Source organism: Peromyscus californicus, unplaced genomic scaffold (assembly GCF_007827085.1).
Source record: "Peromyscus californicus insignis strain IS unplaced genomic scaffold, ASM782708v3 Scaffold_20__1_contigs__length_68692818, whole genome shotgun sequence".
Taxonomy (NCBI): domain Eukaryota; kingdom Metazoa; phylum Chordata; class Mammalia; order Rodentia; family Cricetidae; genus Peromyscus; species Peromyscus californicus.
In genome coordinates, this window is record NW_026294503.1 from 65171162 (window position 1) to 65196819 (window position 25658).

Consider the following 25658-nt stretch of genomic DNA (forward strand, 5'->3'; position numbering starts at 1 on the left):
GACCTGAGTTTGGGTCCCCAGCACAGTGTAAAATCCACGTGTAGCAGCAAATGTGTAACCCCAGACTGAGGCACAGGGGCAGGAGGATCCCCAAACTCACTGGCCAGTCAGCGTAGCCAACCAGTGAGCTCCATGTTCGGAAAGAGGCAGTCTCAAAAAGTAAGGTAGAGACTGAGGAAACACCTGATATCAACATGTGGCCTGCACAAGCGTCAACACGTACAGGCACACGAGTGCACACACACACACATACACATACAAGCATACACTGGGACACACACACACATACATACGCACACACACACATGCATGGACTTGGACACACACACGGAGTCATGTGCATGACTGCACAGGCACACGTGAGTGCACCCACATATGCATGCACACACACACACACACACACACACTTTAATTAATGTGCAAGTGTTAGTAGCTACCCAAGAGACACTCTGGTGGATGACGATGAACTAAAGCAACCAGTGTAGTAAAATAGCACTTTAAAGGATAGTTAATTTACAAAGTTCAACATTAAAAATCTCATTCCCTTTCTCACTTAGGATCCCGATAAAACAAATACCTAATTCACCTGAACAACATTTTAAAAAAACCTATCAATTTTTATAACCTTAAAAATCTTACCCAAACTGGCACGTTTGGGTTCACATAAATACATATTCCTACATTTTTAAATCCCAGAAGTGCAGACATGGGCCTGTGGGAATGCAGGGCTGCCACAGGCCCGTTGCTTACCCCTCACTGAGGTAAACTCACTGTATGGCTGTTGAGGCGAGTGGGTCTCTGACCCATACACAGCTGTTCGATTTTTACCTCTGATCCTGTGAGGAAATCTTTGCCTTTGTTCAAAACATTTCAACAAAGTCACCTCTGAACTAACAGAGATTTGTTGACAGACACTTGGTGCAAAAGGGCTGAGGGACAGGGTTCTCAGAGTCCCTCAGGCTGTTCGTCATCTGGACACAAGCGAGTCGGCGTCCACGACGTTCAGAAGGTAGAGTTCAGGCTGAGCCGTCAGTCCCAGGTGGTGCTGAGGACAAAACATGCGAGAAAATTACTGTGACCTCAGGAGTGACATGGTAAACTAACATTATTCTGGTCCCTTTTCTCGGTACTTCTGTATTTTATTTCAGAATAGAAAATAGCTTAGTGGTTAAAAGCACTGTCTGCTCATCCAGAGAATCTGGGTTCAATTCCCATCACCCACATGGCAGCTCACACTGTAAGTTCCAGCGGATCCAACACCCTCATACAGACATACATACAGGCAAAACACCAATGCACATAAAATAAAATTAAAAAAAAAAAAGGTCAGGCAAAGGTGGTGCACGCCTTTAATCCCAGCACTCAGGAGGCAGAGGCAGGCAGATCTCTGTGAGTTTGAGGCCAGCCTGGTCTACAGAGCGAGATTCAGGACAGGCACCAAAACTACACAGAGAAACCCTGTCTCGAAAACAACAACAACAAAATGGCTTGTGTGTATATGAGATTGCTTTTGTTTGTTTTAAACTCAAGGAAAATTTTAGATTTTTATTTTATGTACATTTACCTTCATGTATGTAGTATGCATGTGTGTCTGGTGTCCACAGAGGTCAGAAGGCATTGGATTCCCTGGAAGTGGAGCTATGGGTGGCTGTGAGCCACCACGTGGATATCTGGAACTGAACCTGGGTCCTTTTAACTATCCCCAGCCCACCAAGAACAATTTATTAGAATTTAAAAGAAAAGGTCTAGGGCAGACAAGCTGCCCAGAGCAAGAGAAAGATGGAGAATCGGAGCTGCATGAGTTAAGCCAGCATGGAGATTGTCCACACAGCAGCCAAGCAACCAGGAGGCAGAAAGGGCCCTTTAGAGAAAGGGCAGAGCCCAGAGTGTCAGGGAAAGCATGCTTAAACCCACGGAAAGGGGAAAGTTTCACTTGCATGTGCTCTGTGGCTGCCTGGGTAGTTTCTAATATTTAATAGCGGAGCTGAAAGAGTTAAGGATGGAGGCAGTGCCAAAGGCATCCCACTATCTTGTGACAACTTTAGGATAGTATGACCAAACAGAGAACGCTTTGTGTCTTAGCACTGTGTACTGGAAATCAGATCTCATGTGATGTAAACTCTGAGCCCTTAATTCTGGTCCTATTATCCTTTGACACCTGAGAAAACCCTCCCATTAAAAGAACAAAAAAAAAAAAAAAAGTGTGCTGACAAAGGGTAACCTGTGAGTCCCCAGTGTCTGCCAGACTGAATCAGGAATCTCACCTGTCTTCATGTCGTGTACTTTTTGAGTTTTTAAAGCAGGATTAGTACAGCTCAGGCCAGCTTCAGAAATACTATGGGGCTGAGGATGATCTTGACTTGATACCAGCTCCTACCTCCCAGGTCCTGGGATTACAGGTGCTTATCACCAGGCCCCACCCTCAGCTGTTCTAAAAACGTATTTCCAGACCCCATTCCTGTGAACCAAATGAAAATGGATTGCTGGGATCTGCGCCGCCACCCCCTCTTTATGAGATAGGATCTCACTAAGTAACCCTGGCCAGCCTGCAACTTGCTATATAAATCAAGCTGGCCTTGAGCTCAGAGATTTGCCTACCTCTGCCTCCCAAGTACTGAGACTAAAGGTGTACTCCGCCATACCTGGTGAAGAAATTGTACTTCATCTGTCCAGTGATACAATTTGGGACAATGACTTGACTTTCACATTGGTCCTAAGTGTGTTAGTAATACTGTTGCTCTTGGCACCAACAGCCTATGTGTGAACATAGAGCACAGACTATAAATCTGTATGAACTACACCCATATGATGTAGTAAAAAAGGCACTGAAGTGGGGTGGGGAGTCAAGGCCCAGTTTTAGCCCTTCCAATGCATCCTTTGGGGTTTTACTTTGTTTTCAGAACTGAGGCAAGTGCTACACCACTGAGCTAAATCCCAAGCTCTTGTTTAAATTTTGAGGCAGGGTCTTATTCTGCAGCTCTGGCTGGAATTTGCAGTGATCCCCCTGCCTCATGAGGCTAGGATTAGTCATGCACCACCACACAAGATCGGAGTATTCCTTCTGGACCTTATCTTCCATGTGTGTAAAATGGAAACATGCTGTATCTAGAGATGTCAAGCACACTGATAAGATACCTCATCAAGTCTCCAGAAAGTTTATTTGGAGCACATTACACATCGTCCCATGTCACCTCACAGGATGTTGTGTGGCTGTGTGAAGACAGCATAGACCAAATGGGTTCCCTGGATCAAACGTTCCCAAGCTAGGAAGACACTGACATTTCACTTGCAGGTCTGACACCCAGGCTTGAGAACTAATAACGATCGCCAGACTCACTGATAATTCATGGAAACCTCTCCCAAGTGAGCAGAGATGGTGGACTTCCTCACTGCGTGACATCAGAGTATTATCACCTAGGTAACTTAATTGGAGAATTTTGTTCTCTAGTTCTGAGACAGAAAAATGTGGCTAAGTATTACAATAGGTTAAGGTACTCTGGGGTGCAGACAGGGATACTTGAGTGTATCTATTAGTGGTTCTCAGCTACTGTCACATAGGCCCCTGTCTGTTCTCTAAGCCACTGATAAGTGCTGAAACAGGTTTCTCTGTGTAGCCCACTCTGACCTTGAACTAGCTGTGTGAACTGGCTGGCCTTCAATCTGCCAGCCTCCAGCATGCCTCTCAAGCATTAAGATTACAAGTGTGTGTCACTACACCCGATTGAAATGTTTTGCTGTCTTGGTGTTCCTGGTGACACTGGAGAAATGTTTGGAATCTTCCTACAGCCTGAAGGGCATGCTGTGTGTTACACAAGGTGGTTGGTGACGGAACACCAGTCCTCTGGCTTTTAGGCTGTTCAGTTGCCTCTCAGTATAGGGGGTGAGCATCATGTTCTAAGAACTGAGAGAGGAAGGGAAGAGCTCCAGAGGGAAGAAGAGGGGGAGAGAGGGAGGGAGGAAGAGAGGGGGAGAGAGCGAGCAAGTGGGCATGCAGGTACCTATAAAGGCCAGAAAGAGCATCGGAGCCCCTGAAGCTGGAGTCACAAGCGGCTGTGAACCACTGGCATGGGTACTGGGGACTGAACTCGGGTCCCCTGGAAGAGCAGCACCTGCTCTTAACCACTGAACCACCTCTGCAGCCCACTGATTTAAGGACTTTCAGGACTATGACTCAGTTTCAATGACTGTGCCACTTGTAAACACACATGAGGTAACAAGGAAGGCTAAGGTTCTGGAAAATGCTCTGCATTCATTAGTTCTGAAATTAAACCAAAATTAAGGGAAGTTGAGTGAAGAGTCGGCACAGATAACCCCTTGGGGACATCTTACACATCCTGAGGCAGGGCCGGGAAGCCAGCACAAGAAGGGAGCATGAAGTTCGCCTGCCTGTCTTGGGATAGTCAAGTAAGGACATACTCCCCACCGTGCGCCTGGTGCTGCTGCTGGCCCATCAGACCCCAGGTTCACCTCCGCTCATAAATGGCATCAGGGCCAGGATCTGCATTGACATCAGGTCTGCCAAAATGTGCATCTGGTTTTAAATTTTCATTTAAACTAAAAAAAATTAATTTGTTATTTATTTGTTGTGTTCTTATGTGGGGTGAGTACTCCAGTACCACAGAGCTCATGTCAGAGACAGCTCTCAAGAGTTGGATCTCTCCTTCCACCGTGTGGGTCCCAGGCACCGAACTCCAGTTGTGAAGCTTGGCGGCATGCATACCTCTGAGGCCATCTCTTGGCCCCTAAAGTGAAATTAGAATCGTGGTGCCTACGACTACCCCAAGCTTTCTGGGGACTCTGTCCCTTAGGGAGACGAGCAGTGGTGATGTGGGCACTTGGTGTGTCATTCTTGATGGTGATGACATGTCTGTATTTCTGTATCAGAGCTGTTGAGACCCTATTAATCAAGTGTTTTTAAGGTTTAAAAAACAGCCAGGAAACAAGACAGGAAAAAGGGAAGTTTTTCTTTTTTTCTTTTTTCTTTTTTTTTAAAATTACAAATCAAGTTTACAAGCATTTAACGGTTCACTAAAAGCCTAGTTGTAGCTACTTCCTACAGTCCTGGCAGGATCTCCTAAGCCCACTGTAGCCATGCCCCAGCCTGTGAGCTTCCAGTGCTCTGAAGCAGTCCAGTTACTTCATGTCACGTGAGAACAAGGACCAGTTAGAGAAAGTACAGCCAGAACCACACTGGCACGGAGACCAGACATTTTTACACACTGTTTACTGGACAGAGTACTGTTAGAAGTACACCTTCTAGGTGATAACCAAACGACGCTGTAAAACAGTATAGTCGTAGAAATAGAAAAGACCATCTAACTATGGTGAAACCTTCCGTCAGTGTAAACAAGCATAACACGGAAGAACTCTAGGGCAGGGAAGTAAGACCCGCAGCAGAGGCCTTGCCTAGCACACACCAGTGCTCCATCCCTAGCAGCTTTGGGCTGGACTATCAGTATTTGTGACTCTGGATACACCCTGCCCTGAGGGACAAATGTAAACGTTGCGACAGCATCTTTGTAGGAAGTTCTGTTGCCATCAATCTGGCCTTCACATACTACAGCACACAAAGTTTCCAAGCTCAGTCTCCAGATCTTCAGGTACCATTCAGGTCAGCTTCAGGAACAATGGCGGCAGAAGGGAGAGGTGTGAGAAGGACCCTGTAGGGCAGCGGTTCTCAACCTTCCTGATGCTGTGATCCTTTAATACAGTTCCTCACGCTGTGATGACCCCCAACATAAAATTATTGTCATTGCTACTTCATAACTGTCACTTTACTGTTGTTATGAATTGTAATGCAAATATGTTTTTGGAGACAGAGGCTTGCCAAAGGGGTCCTGACCCACAGGTTGAGAACCACTGCTGTAGGGACCTGTCACCTGTGATTTTGTATTAGTTGAGGGGCTAAGGCCAAGGTAGGGTGAGTAAAACAGCAATTTACCAATTTTTTTATGCCTCATGAAGAATGTGTCCATGTTGAGATTTGACTGTGTGTAAAATGCTAGTAATAATGCCACTCGGGCTCAGACGAGCCAACATCATCTGTCAGCCAGCTCGCTAGAAGGAAGGCTTCAAAGACGAGGACGTCCTTCAAAGCCACTCTCATTCCCACGGCCACCAAGACAATGACCACACCCGACCCCAGCAGATAGGGTCTGACAGACTCCCGAGGCGGCTCCGGCGTAAGGGTCACAAGAGCCTCAGATGAGAGTAGCAGTTCCGTGCTGAAGGCTCCAGAGCTTCACCGTCTGGTCTCTGAGATTTTCTCTCGGAGGGAACCAGTCCCATCTTGCAGGGAGGGAACTTCACAACCACAGTGACACCTACTGACTTTGCAAAGCTTAGTCCAGAGCTCCTGAGTGCCTTGTGAGTCATCCTGGACACGAAACTGGTGTGTCCGAGACATGATGTGGTGAAGGGTGGCTTGGGGAAGAGTGCAGTTAGCTCTCCGAGTCCCGTGTCTCATGGGAACGTCAGCTCACGAAGGCTACCCTCTTCTGCTAACACCTCCCTCTTACAACAGGAAGGCAAAGATTTGATGATAGTGCGTACTCACGATTAAACACTTATCAGGAACCCTGGGGAGTAACATGAAAGCTATAACCTCGGGGCTAAGCTTGCATGGTAAGGAAAACCTGGAGGTGATGAGCAACTCCCTGCAGGTGGACCATCTGTCCACGTCCACCTTTTATGCCTCCTACCCTTCTTAGTTTCCACTGAGAAATTAAAAGTAGAAATAAAAAATCACGAACTTATAGGGGCACTGGTGGCACACACTTTTAGTCCAAGCACTTGGGAGGCAGAGGCAGGCAGATCTCTGAGTTCAAGGCCAGCCAGGGCTACACAGAAACCCCATCTTGGAAAGCAAACAAACAAACAAATAAATAAACAAATCCTGAACTCAAAGAAGGTAGCTGTCTCTAATTTTGTAGTTCAAATGGATGGCATCACTCTAGTTGGGTTTTTCATAATTAAAATAATTTGAAAGGGAGCATAAACGCATTTTTTCCATCTTTGAACATCCATTATCTTTTGATAAAATTTGCATGCCCAGAGCTACTATACCCTTAATTCACCTAATGAAAAACATAATTGCAGTTTACTACATCCCTAATTCATACAGTTTTAAGAACAGAGTCTGGTTAATATTCATGTAGAGAATTTGCTCTCAAAATGATAGAGCACTATTGGCCCTTGGACAGCTACTTAGGGACTTAGTGTTTAAAACGGCTCAAGTGTCACTTTTTCCAGGGACTGCCTAATGCTACGGGGTGACATCCATCCCTGCCAGAAATAATCATCTTGTAAGCACACATGGGAAAAGCCAGGCATGGTAGTGCATGCCTATAATAACCCCAGCACTCAAGAGGTTGAGACAGGATTGCCATAAGTCTGAGGGCAGCCTGGGCTATATAGTGAGTTTTGGGCTACCTAGCGTTTCATAGCAAGATCCTATCTCACAAAAACAAAACAAAGACCTCAAAACATACACAAAACAAAGTGTTTCCCAACTAACAGTTGAGTCCTAAATGCAGTCTGTGCAACAGCACATACTTGTGGCTATGTTCACACAGTAAACCATAGAAACACACTGGCTCTGATGGCTCCCTGCAAAGACAGACAGACTGACCCAGTGTTTACTTAGTATTGCCGCCGTTGGTGTCTTCGCTCAGCAGGGCCTTAGAGATGCTTACCGTGTGCCCACAGTCCAGGAAAGATAGGCCCAACGCAATCAAACATTGCCAACCCTGGAAGAGAAAACACGACTGTCACTCAGCACCTTATGGCACATCCATGCTATGCAGGGACACAGCTGCTTCCCGCCCCTAACATCCAGCTCTGTCCACTCTTTCCACCAAGGCTGGCCAAGTCAGGCTCTCAGGCCCTCTTCTGCTTCAAAATATCCTGGAGTTTCACCTCCAAGGCTTTTTAAAACTGGGCTCTCTCTGTCCTAGTGCTTTGTGATTCTGACTTGTTTCACTTAGTGGGAACTCTCCTGCTGATCTGTAGCTAGGCTAGCAGGGTCAGCAACCTCCTGTTGCTGCCCTCCCTGCCTCCAGGGCTGGGGCTGCAGGCCCACACAACCATGCCCAGCTTTGAACATGGGGCCTGGGGATTTGAACTCAGGTCCTTCTCTCATGCTTGCTGTGCAACCACTGAGCCATCTGGTTTCTCAAGCATGGTAACATTCTCTTCAGGAATTAAATGTTAGATCCTTATAAATCAACAGAAATAGAAAAATACTAGGCATTAAAAACTAAAATAAGCCAGGTATGGTGGTGCAGGCCTTTAACCCCAGCACTCAGGAGGCAGAGGGAGGTGGATCTCTGTGAGTTCAAGGTCAGCCTGGTCTACAGAGTGAGTTCCAGGACAGCCAGGGCTACACAGAGAAACCCTGTCTCAAGAAACAAGCCCCCCCCCCCCAAAAAAAAAACCCTTAAATAAGTTGGATGATTCAAAAATATAAGCATCTGGTTGAGAACAGAGCACAACATTCGAATACTTGCTTGGCAGCATATGAGCCTTGTGTTTAATCTCCCAAAGCAAAACCACAAAAAAAATAAATAGAATTTCAGAAAGAGCTGGTTTGACACTGCCGTATGAACTGCCCTGGTAAGCTGCTTGGGGACCACTCATTTCTAAAGGACAGTTAGCCCTACCTACACCATCCCCGACGCCAGCGCCCTGCTCCTCCACACTGGACTCACCAAGTAGAACACAAAGCACAGATAAGCCACGCTAACCACGGCAGCCACCACATACAGTGCCACGTGCCCTAGTTCCTGGACATACACCACTACAAAGTACATGTTGATGGAGCAGACGAGAAGGACCAAGATTCCGCCAGCGATCCTCCAGCCTCTGTGAAAGAAGGGGTGCATGAGTGGGCAATAGTTCAACTGGGCACAGACCGAAAAGAAAACTGTGTCTCATGCGGTAAATCAGCGATAAACAGAAGGAGAAGGGCTGTGATAAACAGAACCCAGTATTTAACTGTCTATTATCATGTGTGCACATGACATGTACATGTGTGGGCACAGGGACAGCATGCATGTGAAGGTCAGAGGACCACTTCTGTGGAGTTCTTTTTCCCCTCATCCTTTCTGAGTTCCAGGGATGGAGCTCAGACTGTCAGGCCTGTGTGGCAAGCATGTTATCCACTGACCCATCTCTCTGGCACAACAAAAATCCAGTATTTAAGACCCAAGAGATAAGCAGGTCCCGGAAATGCAGAGTTATTTCATTAGACATCAGAACATGGTCCAGGAATGGAGTCGTGTGAGGAGAACTCTGAGCGCTGCGAGAAAACTTCAAGCAAACAAGACAAGAGTCTTATAACCAGTTTCTCCAAAACATGGCACTGTTCTGAGAATGTTTTCACGCTCCTCCCGGGTGCAGTGGATAGGAGCGAATTTACTTCCAATTACTCATTATTGCTGGCTGCTGTTATTCAATTAAATGTTTAAACTCTCCTTTATATACCTCTATGGAAACACATGTTTTTGCCACACACTGCTTGTCCTTGTGTATACAGCTTGAACTCATGAGAACTTTACATGTGTGACTATCTTAACCCTCAGAATATAAACTGTCTGATGATCCAAATAAAGTTGGCTATTGTGTGAGACTTTAGTCTGCCTCATTTATCAGCTCCACCCTCCCAGGTCCCACTGCCTCAGAGAGGTGACAATTAGAGATCCCTGAAACCTAACAAGTCACATGAACACCTGTACTGATTAGTTTTAATTGCCAACTTGACACAGCCAAGAACCACTTGGGAAGGGAGTCTTAATGGGAAATTATCTACATCAGGCTGGCTTGTGGGCTCATCTGCAGGGGATGAGGTAGAAACAACCAGCCCACTCAGGGCGGCACCATTACCCAGCCAGTGCGTCCTGAACAGTACACAAAGAAGCAAGCTGGCTTAGGGCAAACATGGAAGCAAGGATGTGTTGATTCCCTTTGCCCTTGACAGTAGCTGGGACGTGACTAGCTGTCTGAGTTCAGTGGCTGGGACGTGACTAGCTGTCTGAGCCTGCCTTGACTTCTCCCAGAATGGTAAACCTCTCGGCCCCTTGGATGCTCGTGGGCACAGTGTCCGTCAGAGCAGCAGAAAGGAAACTAGAGCACACCCACAGATCCCTTCAAGGTGTGCACAGAAGGTGTTATCAGCGTGTGCCTCTCTTGGGAAATATAACACAGCATGCAAACCTCAGTGGCTGAGGGTCTAGAGCGAGAGCTTGAAGGTCTACAGTGTCTCTCCTCCTTTCTTATAACTCATGCTTACCAGTTTCTTTACAAGCCAAAGCAGCAGCAGCTAGAAATTGCTCTGGAAACACACAGCTCTCCTAGAGAAGACATTTCTGACTGGCCTGCTGGGTAACCCCCCTCCCGTGTCCTTCTGGAGAATGATGACAAGTTACTCACATTCCATTGGAAAACTCATGCATCACAGGCCGCAGGCTTGTCAATGTGAGGATGGGAATGAGAGCAAAGGGAAGCTGGAAAAAAAGAGATGGAGTTATGTGGGTTTTATCTCTGGAGCTCACCTCTGAAGCTGTCATAAACACTATGATTAAAGCAACTCGGGGAGGGGTTTGGAGGGTATCTGGCTTATACTTCCAGGTCACACTGTCACCAAGGGAAGTCAGGGCAGAAACCAAGCCGACACTTTGGAGGAGTGCTGCTTATTGGCACTGGCCTGGCTTTGGCACGCTCTCTCCCTCCACACCAATCGTGGAACGTATTCTTTAACTGAGGCTCCCGCTTCCTAGAGTCCATGTGGTTACTGTAGCACCACAGACACCAGCATGGCTCACAAAGAGGAATCATAAATCCCATCTCCCCTGCACCGTGGGTAACAGTTGTTCTAACACCTTGCCTCTGGCCAAACACTATTTTTAATCCAGCACTAATCATGATCCTAAGTACCTTTGTTTAAACACAAAAAGACAACACACTGGGGGCTGGAGAGATGGCTCAGTGGTTAAGAACACTTGGTTTGCTGTTCTTGCATAGGACCCAGGTTCAATTCCCAGCACCCACATGGCAGCTGACAACTATATGTAACTCTAGTTCCAGGGGACTCTGACGCCATCTTCTGAACTCTTCAGGTTCCAGGCACACACACATAGTGCTCATACAAACACAAAGGCAAAACACTGAAATACATAATCTTATAAATAAACAACGTATTGGATGTGACTTGTCCCCCTAGAGTTGGTGACATTCTGAGAATTCATTTAATGATTTACCCTTGCTGCATTAATGAGCTACAATGTTGTGGATTTTTATGTATCACAAAGTTACTTACTTATCTGTGTGTGAGAGAGAAACAGAGACTAGGAGAGAGAGAGGAGAGACAGGCAGACAGACAGACATGTCTGTGCTAGGGTGACTATGAGATCAGAGGACAACTCTTGGAGACAGTTCTTCCCTTCCACGGTCTGCAGGGGATCCAATTTAGGTCTTTACACTTGCACACCGCACAGCGAGCACTTTATCTACTGAGTCATCTGGGGGGCCTCTAATTTGTGTTTTCTATGTTAAGCAGAGCTCATAATTTCCATGTAATGAACTTCCATTCCTCTCCCCGTCTCACTCACCCCTAGTACCAGCCTCCCGCAGGAGGCCTGGTGCCCCAGGCAAGACTTAAGGCTGGTTAAGTGCAGCCTGGGCTTCCTTCCCCAGCTCCCTGCTCACCTGTAAGCTCTGCAGAACATTCAGGAAGTCATTCATCCCCGTCAGATGCTCTACATCTTGGAAGACAGCAACAAGCAGCGTGGGGATGATGGCAATAGAGCGCGTCAGAATCACTCGGGCAAAGCGTGACCATCTGAGATTCAGGAATCCCTGGGAGAAAGCGCGGGGGCTGGATGAGGGCGTGTGACAGGAGAGGGAATTGCTGGGGAAGTCGGGGAAGCTGCAGATGCACCGAGTTAGACACTCAGGGGCTGTGCCATCCCCGTAGTCAACCCCAGCACATACCTCCATGACAAACTGGCCGGAATAGGTTCCTGTCATGGTGGAGCTCTGCCCTGCAGCCAGGATCCCCACTGCCCAGATGTAGAGTGCTGCAGGCCCGAAGTAACATCCAAGCACAACACCCTGGACGGGGAGAGCGGGGCTTGTCAGTGCTTAGATAACCCCCAGAAAGCAGCCCTCTGCAGTACCTCCCTCTCCTCGTGAAACACACCAAGTACTGTGCTGGGCACTGCACAGAAGTGAGACTCAGCTCTGGATCTCACTCGCTGGACGCCCCTGCATCCCTCCTCTGTGCTCCCTCATCTCTAACCCCCACCTTAAACTCTAAGGAGGCAGAACCCTACCCTTCCCAAAGCATGCTCCTTAATTCACTTTTCTTGAGAAACGGAGGAAGGGGAGCAGACAATGAACCGTGGGGGGAACTCAGTGTAGTGCATATTTTTCTTGGGGGTCACAACAGAACCAGCATGAAGGGCCCAAGAGGGCCGAGGAAAGCACATCTCACTAATTCATCTCTGTCATTGTGGTCAAAGCCCCAGAACTTCAGTGCCCTCATGAGTCTAGGAGATGCTGCTGTGCAGCCATCAGCCCATCTCCCACCCCCCCACTACCACAGAACCCCAAATGTGTACCTGTGCAGCCCATCAGACCATCTTCCACCCCTCCACTACCACAGAACCCCAAATGTGTACCTGTGCAGCCCATCAGACCATTTTCCACCCCTCCACTACCACAGAACCCCAAATGTGTACCTGTGCAGCCCATCAGACCATCTTCTGTCCCCCCAGAACCCCACATGTGTCCCTGGCATATGGGCCTCAGAAATCCAAGGCCCTCAGAGGAGTTGCGCTCAGCTGAAATGAACTCACCAAGGCCAGAGGATCTGCGAACACCCCGTGTGCTCACTCACCCCTTTGTAGATGTCCACAGCCAGAGTTGAGTTGTCATTAGGAAAGAGGTCAGTATGGGGGCTGCTGCTGTTTCTACAGACGTTAACCTGAAGACCAAGGCAGTTTAAGAACAACTGCTTTAGAAAGGAGAACCAGACAAGAACCCCCTATTTGTCTCACCCAATTCCTCTGCATGAGAGAAGCGGAGGAAGCCCTCCAGGGCCGCCACGTGGGTGGCAGCTGGCGCTCCTCTACCTGCAGCCCTCCCTCAGGCCTCTCATCCCTCCAGCATCAAAACGTTAGCTGAGACAGTCTGCACGGCAAGAGCAAACGCCGGAGGACTCACTGGAAGTGCAAATAAGGAGACAGAGACTCTAAGAGACTTCCACCGAGGCAGGCCTGCAGGGAGCTGAGCTACAAGAACCCCAAACTTGAGGCCAGACTGGGCTGCACAGAGAGAACTTGTCCAAAAAAGCTAAAGGAAATGCCGGGTTTGGTGATGCACGCCTTTAATCCCAGTGCTTGGGATGCAGAGGCAGGAGGATTTCTGTGAATTCCAAACCAGCCTGGTCTACAGAGTGAGTTTCAAGCCTCCAATGAGACCCTTTTTCAAAACCAAAACCCAAAACAAAACAGAACAGAACAGAGGCTTCAAACGTGAGAGGACATAAGCAATCAGAGGCCTCGATCACAGCAGAACTGGGGTCAAGACGTCCCGTGGACACAAATGATCAAAACTAGATAGGAATGCGGGCCAGCAGCTCCGTGATCATGCATAAGATCCTGGGTTCAACCCTGGCATCTTAAAGCATTCCATGATAAACAAAACACCCCAAAGAAAAAAACCAACCAAACAAAATGGGACAGAATTCAAAATGAGCCAAGTCTCGCCCTGTCAGAGTCCTTCCTCTCTGCTGACTCCTCCTCCTAACCTGTTCTCAGCACAGCCATCAAGTCTAGCAGACACGCAGTCTGCTGGTTAGTAAAAAGGAAACAGAAATAACAACAGCTAGATAGCCAAGATGCCGCTGCTATGACAGCATGTGGCCACTGTGAGTCCAAGACCACCTCTTCCCAGCTCACCCCTGAAGGGGCGGCAACAGGCTTCCTCAGCCCCACACCATAGACTGGCTGGGGTGTAGAGACTGGGGGAGTAGGGACACCCAGGCCTCAGACCTATTTCCCTGGGTTCCAGGTCACTGCTCTTTTCTGTCCCGTCCCGGTGTGCAGTTCACCTGGCTTACTCACCACCTGCTCATTGGTTTTCCCAAAAAATGCTTCAGCAAAGACGGAGACGACGAAGACATTGATGATGAAGGAGACAAAGAGCGCAATGCAGGACTCAATGAAGAAGTACTTGTTGGCTTCTCGGACTTCCCGCTTATTGGCCCGGTTGACCTGTCTAGACTAGAGATAACGGAGCAGTCAGCGTTCCACGGGTGCAGAGCCTCTTTGTGACAACTCAGAACTTTGGAGTCCGCTAAAGATTAAGAGGGCAAACCACTGACCAGCTGAAACATGAGGTCTCAGCTAAGCTAGAACTCCACAGCCTTTGACAACACTGCACGTTTGGGGGAGCCAGCAGCCAGAGCTCCCGCAGACTAATCTCAGCCCTAAGGCTACTGCTAACTGTCAAGTGTCTGAACTATCTCAGCAAAGGAACGCCTGACTTACCGGTAAAGCCCTCCTTCCCTCCGGACCTCAAGACTTCCAGACCTTTCAGGAAGAACACTAGCCTGGAATTTTGAGGGTCACTTTTCCTGGTCACTTTGGTGATAAATACAGACCAGGCAGCCTTGGAATTCTGAGGGACTTTTCCTGGTCACTTTGGTGATAAATACAGACCAGGCAGCCTTAGAAATACTGCGCTCCTGCAGAGCTCTAGTCATAGACTAAGTCTGCACCCCTATACTCAGAGGAAAAACTCCCACAAACAATACACAAGGGCACCGCTCACCTTGACTAAGGCAGAATGCAGGTACATGTTGTGTGGCATGATGACAGCTCCCACGATGCCCACAGCCTGCTCAATCTGTGGAGTGCTGCAGCCTGAACAGGATGGCACGAACATGCCCCTGAGCACTTGGCTCTGGCTGGGCTTCACTGTAACATACTACACACAACATAACATCTATTAGCCCCTACTGCACCAGTGAAGACACTGGCTCCTTCACTCCAACACCCTCTAACAACTGCCTGGAACAGGAACATGGAATCATCAACAAGCACTCGCCTAGTACGCGGAAGGCCTGAGTTTAGCCAGTGGGAACAAAGGGCTGCTGTGGTCTGAATGTAAGCTGTTTGCCACAGGCTCAGGACTAGACCCACGCCCCATTCTGGCTGTACTGTTGGGGGTGTGGTGGGAACTCTGGCAGGTGGAGCCTCCCTGGAAGCAGCAGACCAATGGGGACAAGTCCTCCTGGCCCTAGCCATGTCCTGTACCTCTGTGCTTCTGTCTGCACTGAGGTAGTCTCCCACATCACAACTCCTGCTGCCAGGGTACTCTGCCCAAGGAACTGCGGACCAGACCGAGCTGAACCCCGAGCTAAGTAGCCCTCACCCTCCTGTCACTCTCCTCCAGTACTTTGGTTACAGTTACCAAAGATAACTAATACCAGGGCTTGTTGCCAGGAGCCAGAGGATTCAGGACTGTATATTCTGACTACCGGACACTGTACTGAAAATGTACACTACAGATGTGCAGAGAACACGGTGCTCTGAGGAGACACACCCACTAAAGGGCCTGCTGTTATCTGCATCACTGTGACTCCTGATACACTTCTGAGAACAGTTCAGTCCTTGAGCCCACGCTCCTCACGCTGCTGGCCACCTGCTCATCTAAGAACCACCTCTGCTTGCCACCCGTGTGCAAGGAGTGGGCCATTCCTTAGCACCGCTCACCCAGACTTCCTCCTGGCTCAGGATTTCTCCTGCAAGCCTCGGGACAGCCTGAAAAATCTGCTCATAGACTAGATCTCTTTTTAGTGTTTAGGCAGGTCTGTAAGTAGAAACCAGTTTATAACAACTGGACATTAACTAAAAGGTGCAAATAATGGTACTGATCCCCAGCGATGGGCAAGGCACAAGCCAGGAAAATAATCAATCACCTATTACTCATCAACAGTTTTTGTCTCACTCCTTAGCCTTGGCTGGCCTGGAACTCTCTGGGTAGATCAAGCTGGGTTCAAACTCACAGAGACTGGCCTGCCTCTATTTAGTAGCTAGTATTACAGGCCTGCACTACCACGAATGTTTAAAAGCACCATCAAGAGCCAGGCGGATCTCTGTGAGTTCAAGGCCAGCCTGGTCTACAAAGCGAGTTCCAGGACAGGCTCCAAAGCTACAGAGAGAACCTGTCTCGAGGAAAAAAAAAAAGAAAATCTCAGGTTGGGGATTTAGCTCAGTGGTAGAGCCTTGCCTAGCAAAGCCCTGGGTTCGATCCTCAGCTCAAAAAAAAAAAGCACCATCAGCTGGTTGAATACAGCTGTAGTTAATGGATGTCAGCTCTGATGAGCACAAACAGAACTGCTTTGAGTTAGCAGTCGCCAGTAACCCTCCTGTCTGTCCCACTCCAAAGCCGCTCTGCTGTCAGGGGAAATGTGGGACAAAAATGTTGGCTCTGAAAGGTCTAGTCATTTTTGGCCCCACAGAATATCTCTATAGGCCTTCCTGCACCTGAATCCTTGCCATAGACTACATTCCTTCAAAAGCAGCCCAGAAGGACACTGGCTTTTTGTGGATTCAATACAATCAGACAATTCTGGAATTACTGTTGCTTTTTATAATAAAAGATTACAAACGAAACAATGAAACTGTTTTAAATAGTTAACCAACAGCCTGTAGCACTTGCCTCATATCCAAATGTGAGGGCCATAATAGTGATGAGAAACCCAAAAAATGCTTCCAGCTTCCGCAAGCCTAAGGGGAAACGCAGCAGTGAGCCCAGAGACAGACAGACTTGCCCACAGCCACGTGCCTGAAGCCAGTGGCTCTGATCCACCGTCAGTCCCACTGTCCTTACCATATTTGTCCAAAAAGAGAAATACAAAAGTATCTGCGATGGTGATGAGAACTCCACCCCACAGGGGAACCCTAGGTTAGAGATAAGAAACAGAAATTAAAGACTATGAAGACACTTTCTTCACATCTGGTCCAACACAGAAAAACCCAGGAAAGCTAGGGTCTGGAGCAACAGTGGCGGGAAGCCACGCCACGGGTGGCCGGGAAACAGCTCAATTAAAGGCCATCCACTGACACTCTCCCTGGAGCTTACTGCATCACATGGTAGGACACAGCACCGAAAAGCATGGGTCGGGTGCAGTGAGATAAGCAGCCTCCCCTTACAAAGGAGTGACTGTCCACTGAAATACAAGTGTGCACATCATGGGCCTGGAAGACACAGAGACTGTGTCTGCCGGGGAAGCAGCAGCGGCTCGGGATAGGCTGAATCTTGACTGTTGAAAACGAGCTGCTTTTCATGTTCACCCTGTCTTTGAATCCAGCTCAATACTGCTGTGTTCTAGAGGAAGTCCCCACCTTCCTACAGAGAGGAGATTGATGGCGATGGCGGAGCCAATGACTTCCTGCATATCAGAACCGATGATAGCCAACTCCACCATCAGCCACAAGATGATCCGTGGGACCTACAAAGCAAACAGTGGTTCTTATCATTCATCTGGAAGAACTGCCTCCTTCGTTTGGAATTCTGATTTTGGCACAGACCAAGACAGCCTTACATAAGTCCCCAGACTCGAGAGAAACACCAGAACTCAGCCCCAGACAGCGTAGGAAAGTGAGCTTCCTGTGGGAGACTGTGAACCAAGGTGAGGTGGCAGCCCAGCTCACTTTGTCCTCCTCAATCCTTGAGAAGAATGGGATTCCTAGTCATTACTTTCCACTTACGCTCTTGCCTAAAAACAACCAAAAAGTTTCAGGGGAAAATAAATATACAAATATGGTCAAAACGGGAGTCAAGAGAGAACAAGAAATGAGCAATTAAGAAAACTTCTATCAGCCAGGAGGCGATGGCGCACGCCTTTAATCCCAGCACTCGGGAGGCAGAGACAGGCGGATCTCTGTGAGTTCAAGGCCAGCCTGGTCTACAGAGTGAGTTTGAGGATAGCCAGATAATAATATGCAAACAAGAAAAAAAATGTACGCAAAAGTGTTTGGGGCAAGGGGCTAGAAAGAGGGCTCAGGACTAAAAGCACACACTGCTCTTGCAGAAGACACAAGACTGGACCTCAACTCCCAGCACCCCTGTCAGGTGGCTCACAGCTCCTGCAAGTCCAGTTCCGGGGCCCGAAGCACTCACATGCACATATCCAAACACAGACACATGATTTTAAAAACTAAAAATAAACCTCTCTTTTTAAAAAGTGTTCACGGTAAACTAGCTGAGCACAGACAGAATATAGTAAACCAGGAAACTAAATCTAGACCAACAGAGGAGTAGAAAACAAACGTAGTTCATGCTGGCTTACTGCCTCCGGACACTCACTATCCAAAAAGCTTCTGTCACAAACAGGTATTAATGTGCACAAAAGAAAGACACTAAGGGAATTATAAAACAGCAACACTTTCTCAGAAGTTGGAAAAATCACTTCTATTTACCACACGTGGTGGCACATGCCTACAACACCTGTACTCAGGAACTCCAGCAGGATGACCAAGAGTTCAAGAACATCCTAGGAGGGAGAGGGAAGGGGAAGAGAGAGAGAGAGAGAGAGAGAGAGAGAGAGAGAGAGAGAGACAGACAGACAGAGAGAGAGACAGAGAGAGAGACAGAGAGACAGAGAGAGAACTGACCAACCAGCCTAGGAGAATAGAAAAGAAAAACAACACAAAACCTCGATGTTCACAGTCAGAAATGAGACTAAACATTTAGGGCACACCCAAGGGAGGCCTGTTTCACAGCTACAAATGAAACTAATTTAAAAATGTTTTTCAGGCTGGAGAGATGGCTCAGTGGTTAAGAGCACTGGCTGCTCTTCCAGAGGTCGTGAGTTCAATTCCCAGCAACCACATGGCGGCTCACAACCATCTGTAATGAGATCTGGCCCACAGGCAGAACACTGTATACATAATAATTTTTTTTAAAAAAGAGATTAAAAAAATGTTTTTCAGCCAAGACAGAGTGGTCCACTCTCTAAGGTACCTGTCAAGCATGTGTGAAGGCCTGAGTTTTGTCCTCAGCACCCCCTGCAGAAAGTCTTCCAACAAAGGTCATTCCCACTTCAGGTGGCCAGTAAGAAAGGTAAGATACTTGGAAGGAAGCTCTAGGGACAGAGTGAACTGAAGACAATTGGCAAATCCAAAGATCCTACCACACATACTTTGTAAAAACATCTTCAAAGTGACGGTGACTTCAAACAAGGTAAGGGTGACTGGTAAATGCTGACTCATGCAGAATCTCCCTAGGGAAACCAGTGTCTGCTTGTCATTCTCAGACTTGAGAGGTAGAAACAGAATGATTAGCACTCAAGGCCATCTTTGGCCAAATACAGAGTTCAATGTTAGCCTGGGCAACATGAGCGTATCTCAAAACAATAACAAAAAAGTGAGTCCTGTGTTAGACTCTGAAGGAGGACACGGCTGACAGGATTCCCGTGTTGGACTCTGAAGGAGGACGTGGCTCACAGCAGAAGGGGCAGTAGCATCAATCCCCTTGGTACTTCTAGTTTCAGGGACACTGACCCCACTCCTCCACTGGCTCGATCCAGCCTGGAGGCAGCACCTAATACCAGACCCACGGATTCCTGCAGGTAACAGACAAGCAGGCCGACAGCACGCCACTCACCTTGGGATACTGACGGTGACACACTTCAGCAAGATGCAAGCCGGTGACCACTCCGAGTCTAGCTGCAAGGCGCTGGAGCAGCAGCCCCACGATGGTGGCCAGCAGGAGCACCCACAGCAACTACAGAGAAGGACACCCAACACCTGTTAGGCAACTCAAGGGCCTTTTGCCTGGTTGTTTGGGAAACAGTTCAGTCAGGACAAAGCCAGGTCAGAGACACAGTTCCACGTTCTGCATCAGCTTCTACATATGACCCGCCAGGCAACCGGCATCTCTCTCATCCTCAGCTTCTCATCTATTGTTTCTTCTAAGGAAATTATGTGGCTAAAACAAGATCAGTGGCGACACACACCTTTAATCCCAGCACTCAGGAGGCAGGCAGAGGCAGGTGGATCTCTGTGAGTTAGAGGCCAGCCTGGTCTACAGAGCGAGATCCAGGACAGCCAGGGCTACATAGAGAAACCCTGTCTTGAAAAACAAAACAAACCAGAAGAGACCACACACAAGGACTGTTCATGCAAGTGTCACTGCCCATGGAGACTGTGCATGCTGGGATGATGAGGGAGGTGTGGCGGTCTGAATGAGAATGGCCATGGGCTCCTAAGTTTAGGAGGATCAGAAAGTGTGGTCTTGTTGGAGGTGTGTCAGGGACCTCCTACCATTCCCAGTGTCCTCTCTGCTTCCTGTCTGGGGATCGAGATGTGCTCTCAGCTGTTCCTGCTGCCCACACCTTTGCTCTACCATCATGGATTTTTTTTTTTTTTTTTTTTGGTTTTTCGAGACAGGGTTTCTCTGTGTAGCTTTGCGCCTTTCCTGGGACTCACTTGGTAGCCCAGGCTGGCCTTGAACTCACAGAGATCCGCCTGGCTCTGCCTCCCGAGTGCTGGGATTAAAGGCGTGCGCCACCACCGCCCGGCCCATCATGGATTTTTAAACCCTCTAAAACTGTAAGCCCAATGAAAAGCCGTTGTTTTGTTTTGTAAGTGGTCTTGACACCGTGTTTTGTCACAGCACTGAGTAACTAAGCCAGGAGGTTAGACACGCCAGGCCCCAGACCCCCTGTCATGCAATCAAGTTTTCAGAGAACATTTCACTAGCAGCCTGTTTATCAGAAGCCATACCAATAACCTAGCCAACCGACACCTACTTTACACTTGCTCTTAGCCGAAAGGCCAAGAAGCGATTGGATGAATAACACACATGGTGAAAACTACATGATAACCAAGAACCACTTTTTTTTTTTTTTTTCGTTTTTCGAGACAGGGTTTCTCTGTGTAGCTTTGCGCCTTTCCTGGGACTCGCTTGGTAGCCCAGGCTGGCCTCGAACTCACAGAGATCCACCTGGCTCTGCCTCCCGAGTGCTGGGATTAAAGGCGTGCGCCACCACCGCCCGGCAAGAACCACTTTTTACTGAAGTCCATCACTTCAAGAAAAACTGCCCAACCAGAAGTGACCGGCCACCCAGCATCGTAAGCAATCACAACAGGAGCTCACAAGAGCACCGGTTGCCAACCCAGAAGTACAGCACACACACAGCTAACTGTATATGATTAGGAGTTAACATCACATCTTACATTTGCTTTTATTTCTCTCTGAGAACAGCTCCACCGTGAACTGTGTGCGTGCAGAGGATGGGGTACATTTTAACCTTTATGCGGTAGATCTTCATATATCCTGGGATAGTAAATTATAAAACAGATTATTATCTCAGTCGGGCATGGTGGTGTACACCTTTAATTCTAGCACTTGGAAGACAGAGGACAGCCTAGTCTACATAGGAAGTTCCAGGACAGCAATAGATTATTATCTGTATATATTTTATTCATTTATGACATACCTAACGTTTAAATTTTCAGTATTCTAAGCCATGCACCTCATCTGTGGTTTTCACAAGTTGCTGCTAACATAGAAAGACCTACATGTAAGCAGACATGCACTGTTCAAACCTATGTTGTTCAAGGTCTGCCTTCAGGGAGAGCCCGAGTCTACTCCACAAGAGCACGAAAAGGCTGTCAGAGTGTAATGAGTGCTCAAAAGGACGGGGATAGCATGCCAAGGCCCTCCAGTCTATCCTCAGCCACAACAATGACAGCAACAACAACAATAATGAAAACTTGTCACTCAGCTGGGGTAGAACTGGATGCTCACCTTAAATCCAGCCACTGCTCCAGACTGCAAATCCGATTCGATGTTCCCTGGATCCAGGTAGGCAATGCTCATAAGAAAGCCAGGTCCCGTGAACGCCCAGAGTTTACGAAAGCTAAAACAGGAGTACTGAAAAACAGAGAGGAAAGCAGCCTGAGTGTCACCTCTTCTAATGAATGTCTCCACTGTTTTGTTACATGTCAAAGAGTATCACCAGCTGCACGGGATCAGCTCATCTACATTTTACCAACAAGATGGCCGCTTCTCTCAGTGACAGCCCTCTCCATCAGCAACTCATTCTAAACTAAAGTAACACAGCACCTTTGTGCTCACCCGCTACCCACACTGGGACCACATCTGAAAAAGGACAACACACAAAACCCATACTTCCAAAAGTTAAAAAATGCTCACTGACACCACTAGGCACCTTTCCACAGAGGCTTATTCATCCTGATGATGGCAGAGAGAGGTGGTAGCTGGAGAGTTTCCCTCACAGGCTTTCCCCAGGACACAGGGTCCCCTACAAGGAACCATCACTAACCTCCTCCTCAGGAATGGGGATCTTCTCATCAAAGTAGGTGGTGAAGGGATCCTCTGAGTCCCCAGTGGACTGTGGGAGGGAGGAGTTACTGTAGGCAGGGTTGATGGTACTAAGACTGGCAGAGTCTCCATGGTCTCCAGAAGCGCCATCTGTGTTAACATAACGAAGTCCACTAATGAGCAATCAAAGCTCTCCCCTTGGTGGAGAATTAGCCCTTGTCCGGTACATGCTCCCTCATCATTGAGCAACAGCTTTAGACCCAAAATTAATTTATCTTACACCTGCACACACAAGAGACCAGCCTGGCTTTATCCTAAACAGTTTATTTAATCTACATTCTAAAATAAATGTACATATGTGTGCACATAAATACTTATTTAGAGACAGGTCTCATGTAGCCCAGGCTGATTTGTGCCGAGGATGACTCTGAACTTGATCCTTTGGCATCCACTTCCCCAGTGCTGGGATACAGTCACATGCCACCATACCTGGCTTTTTGTAGTGCTGAGGACTGGACCCAGGGCTTCATGCATGCTAGGCAAGCTCTCTATAACTGAGTTACATCCGTAGCCCAATAAATGACATATTTTTACAGGGTAATATATGCAACCCTAACTGGAAACTAAGGAGAGAAGATTGAGGTTTCCAGGTCAGCCTGGGCTACACAGCCAGACTCTATCTCAAAGGACAGAAAAAGCAGCTCAAAAGCCTCCAATCGCTCTCTCCACCTTGGATCAGTTTAACCTAATATTTTATACTCATCCCTGGCCCCTACTCATCCCCATAACTCCTCTCAGACCCATGCCCTGCCTCCTCCCAATCCCGTGTCCTCCCTGGACCAGCTTCCACACTGATCATCGTAGTTATCTCATTCCACATCTCTACACCCACTTGATTTACTTTATGTGCTCTGGTGTGAGGGTGTCACATACCCTGGAACTGTGAAGGTGTGAGCTGCCATGTGGGTGCTGGAAACTGAACCCGGGTCCTCTGGTAGAGCAGCCAGTGCTCTTAACCTCTGAGCCATTTCTCTAGCAACCCCCCCCCCAACTTGATAATTTTTAGAATCACTTCATTTTTCTTTACAAACACTGACATGCTTTAAAGGCTAAATCAAAAGGATCATAAGTTTGGGTCAGCCTGGGCTACAATTTAACAAGACTTTGCCTTAAAACAAACAATGCATACCTACGACTCAACATTGATAAACTAGCCCCACTAGTAACTCAGGATCCTAATCTAAAAGAACGTCCCATCATCCAGCAGGACTCGCTCTAAGAATCATTCCTGGGTCCCACAGCTCTATCAGCCTCACACAGTGAGTGACACTAGAGCAAACAGTCAAGCAGGAAGCAGGAGTCCTGACTAAGGCCTCAGCAGGACTGAAGGGCTGGTGGTCACGGGTGCCTGCCGGCGCCCTTGTGACAGCATGGCTCACAGCAGCCTGAGGGCAGCGTTTCCCTGAAGTCTGCATTTTACAGTTAATCTTGAATGCCAGGGGGAAGGCCTGGCAGAAGAGGGCTAGTCCACCAGAAACATACAAAGTCCACTGAGCTGCAGACATCACACGGCTAGGGTGAACCACAAAACGCTCTTCTCTTTCCCATAAATCCCTACAACCAACTAAACAAATCAGATTTTTCTAATTTCTAAACAGCTCTGATTTTTCTTTCTAGGAAGCTGGTCCCCAGCACCTTCACTAAGTAGAAAGGTGTAGGCAATCGAGAGCGGGAGCTCAGATTCAGACAGGACCCTGTGCGTCTGCTGCATACACATCTGAGACACTGGCAGGTGCAGTGAGCACACTGGAGGTCACTGCCCAGTCTGGGAATGACACTGTCCTTGCAAGCATCACTGCTCTAGAAACCAAACTAGCTAGTCACAACGCAGCTGGCAATTAGAAATAAGACAGGAAGCAGAATTCTATGATCATAAATTCGTGTCATTCACAGCCTGTCACCAGAAGAGACTGCTGGATGTACTTCGTAGGACAGATAAGAGGGACAGCCTGCCACTGACTAAAGCCCAAGCCCATGTAGACAAAGACATGAAGCTGTAAGTTACCATCTGGCGTCTTTTCTTCAGGATCCAACACCATGGTAGATACCTGAGTGTCCGTGTTCTTAGAATAGGATTCTGTAAGAGAAAAGAAAGGTGAAGAATTAGCAAGAACAGAACTAACACTTCGTCACTGTATGGCTGAACCCTGGTATGAAAGGAACCATCTCTCTACTCAATTAGCTAACCCAGAAATAATTACAGCTTTCAGAACAGGATTAAGAGGCATTCACAAAAACAATAAGAGGTGAGGCCAGGAAGACAGCGGCGAGACTGGGAGCTGGCCAGCCTCAAGGAGCCTGCGTGTGTGCACCTGCCTCAGTGCTGGGGTCCAGACAGCACCAGAACCACACGTGGCTCCAAACTCATGTGGTCCCTGTGTATGCACAGCAGATGAACCAGCCAACAAATCTGTTTGGTTTTGGTTGTTGTTTTGAATTTTTGAGACAGGGTTTTTCTGTGTAGCCCTGGCTGTCTTGGAATTTGCTTTGTAGACAGGCTGGCCTCGAACTCACAGAGATCCGCCTGCCTCTGCTGAGATTAAAGATGTGCACCAGCACACCCAGCTCCCATCAAATCTGTTTTCATATGCCCTGACAGGCTGCCAATCAACAAATCTTTGCCTCAATATCAACCCAATATTAGCCCAAATTAGCCCAAAATACCTCACTATTAAGCCAAATATCTAACACCAGAATAATCTCCTTCAAAATTCACAATTTGTAAAGAACAGAAAGGTTTATAGTAACAAAATTTGGAAGATGGGGGAAGGATAGGGAAATCAAGATCATCATCTATATAACGACAAAAATGAGCAGAAAATAAAGGAAAGGAATCTAGAACTCTCTGGCCTATCCAACAAATTAAACTGATGACTCAGTATTCTGGAAGGGCATGGAAGGTGCCTTTCAAGTGGAGGGCCACTATTCCCCAGAAGGAAAACTAAAGGAAGTTCCAGTCTTGCTCTGAAAATTGGGAGAAGCTAGTTGCGGCAGTAGCCTGCCCTGGGGACTGCGGGAATGCTGAGGCACCAGCAAGACTGGGTCCCATCCGGGAAGCAGTGCTTCTCTGGGTACCAGTGGCATATCGAGGCGCAGCTGGGGACTGGGGGAGCATTACCGAGCTGACATGGTAGTCTGTCCACAGCACACTGGCGACTTGGCCTCACTACAAAGACTGAACTTTTTTTTAAACATTTATTTTTTTTCTGGGGTTGGGCATGGGTGCCACATAACTCACA

General features: G+C 47.8%; 1 protein-coding gene across 2 annotated transcripts in view; it reads right to left on the reverse strand.

Annotated features, from left to right (window-relative positions):
- Positions 1-480: 480 nt before the first annotated feature.
- Slc11a2 (solute carrier family 11 member 2) overlaps positions 481-25658 on the reverse strand; it is a 33755-nt gene continuing 8577 nt past the window's right edge. For both annotated transcript variants that reach the window (XM_052748963.1, XM_052748964.1), the window contains exons 2-17: positions 24425-24496; positions 22361-22509; positions 21823-21948; positions 19675-19794; positions 17412-17518; positions 16897-16967; positions 16726-16793; positions 14833-14988; positions 14124-14282; positions 12896-12982; positions 11989-12108; positions 11704-11853; positions 10429-10502; positions 8709-8862; positions 7695-7748; positions 481-1045 (exon numbers count right to left, since the gene is read on the reverse strand). In XM_052748963.1, the coding sequence (XP_052604923.1) occupies positions 968-1045; positions 7695-7748; positions 8709-8862; positions 10429-10502; positions 11704-11853; positions 11989-12108; positions 12896-12982; positions 14124-14282; positions 14833-14988; positions 16726-16793; positions 16897-16967; positions 17412-17518; positions 19675-19794; positions 21823-21948; positions 22361-22509; positions 24425-24458 (1707 nt within the window). In that variant the 5' untranslated portion in view covers positions 24459-24496 and the 3' untranslated portion in view covers positions 481-967. The remainder of the gene's footprint in view (positions 1046-7694; positions 7749-8708; positions 8863-10428; positions 10503-11703; positions 11854-11988; positions 12109-12895; positions 12983-14123; positions 14283-14832; positions 14989-16725; positions 16794-16896; positions 16968-17411; positions 17519-19674; positions 19795-21822; positions 21949-22360; positions 22510-24424; positions 24497-25658) is intronic.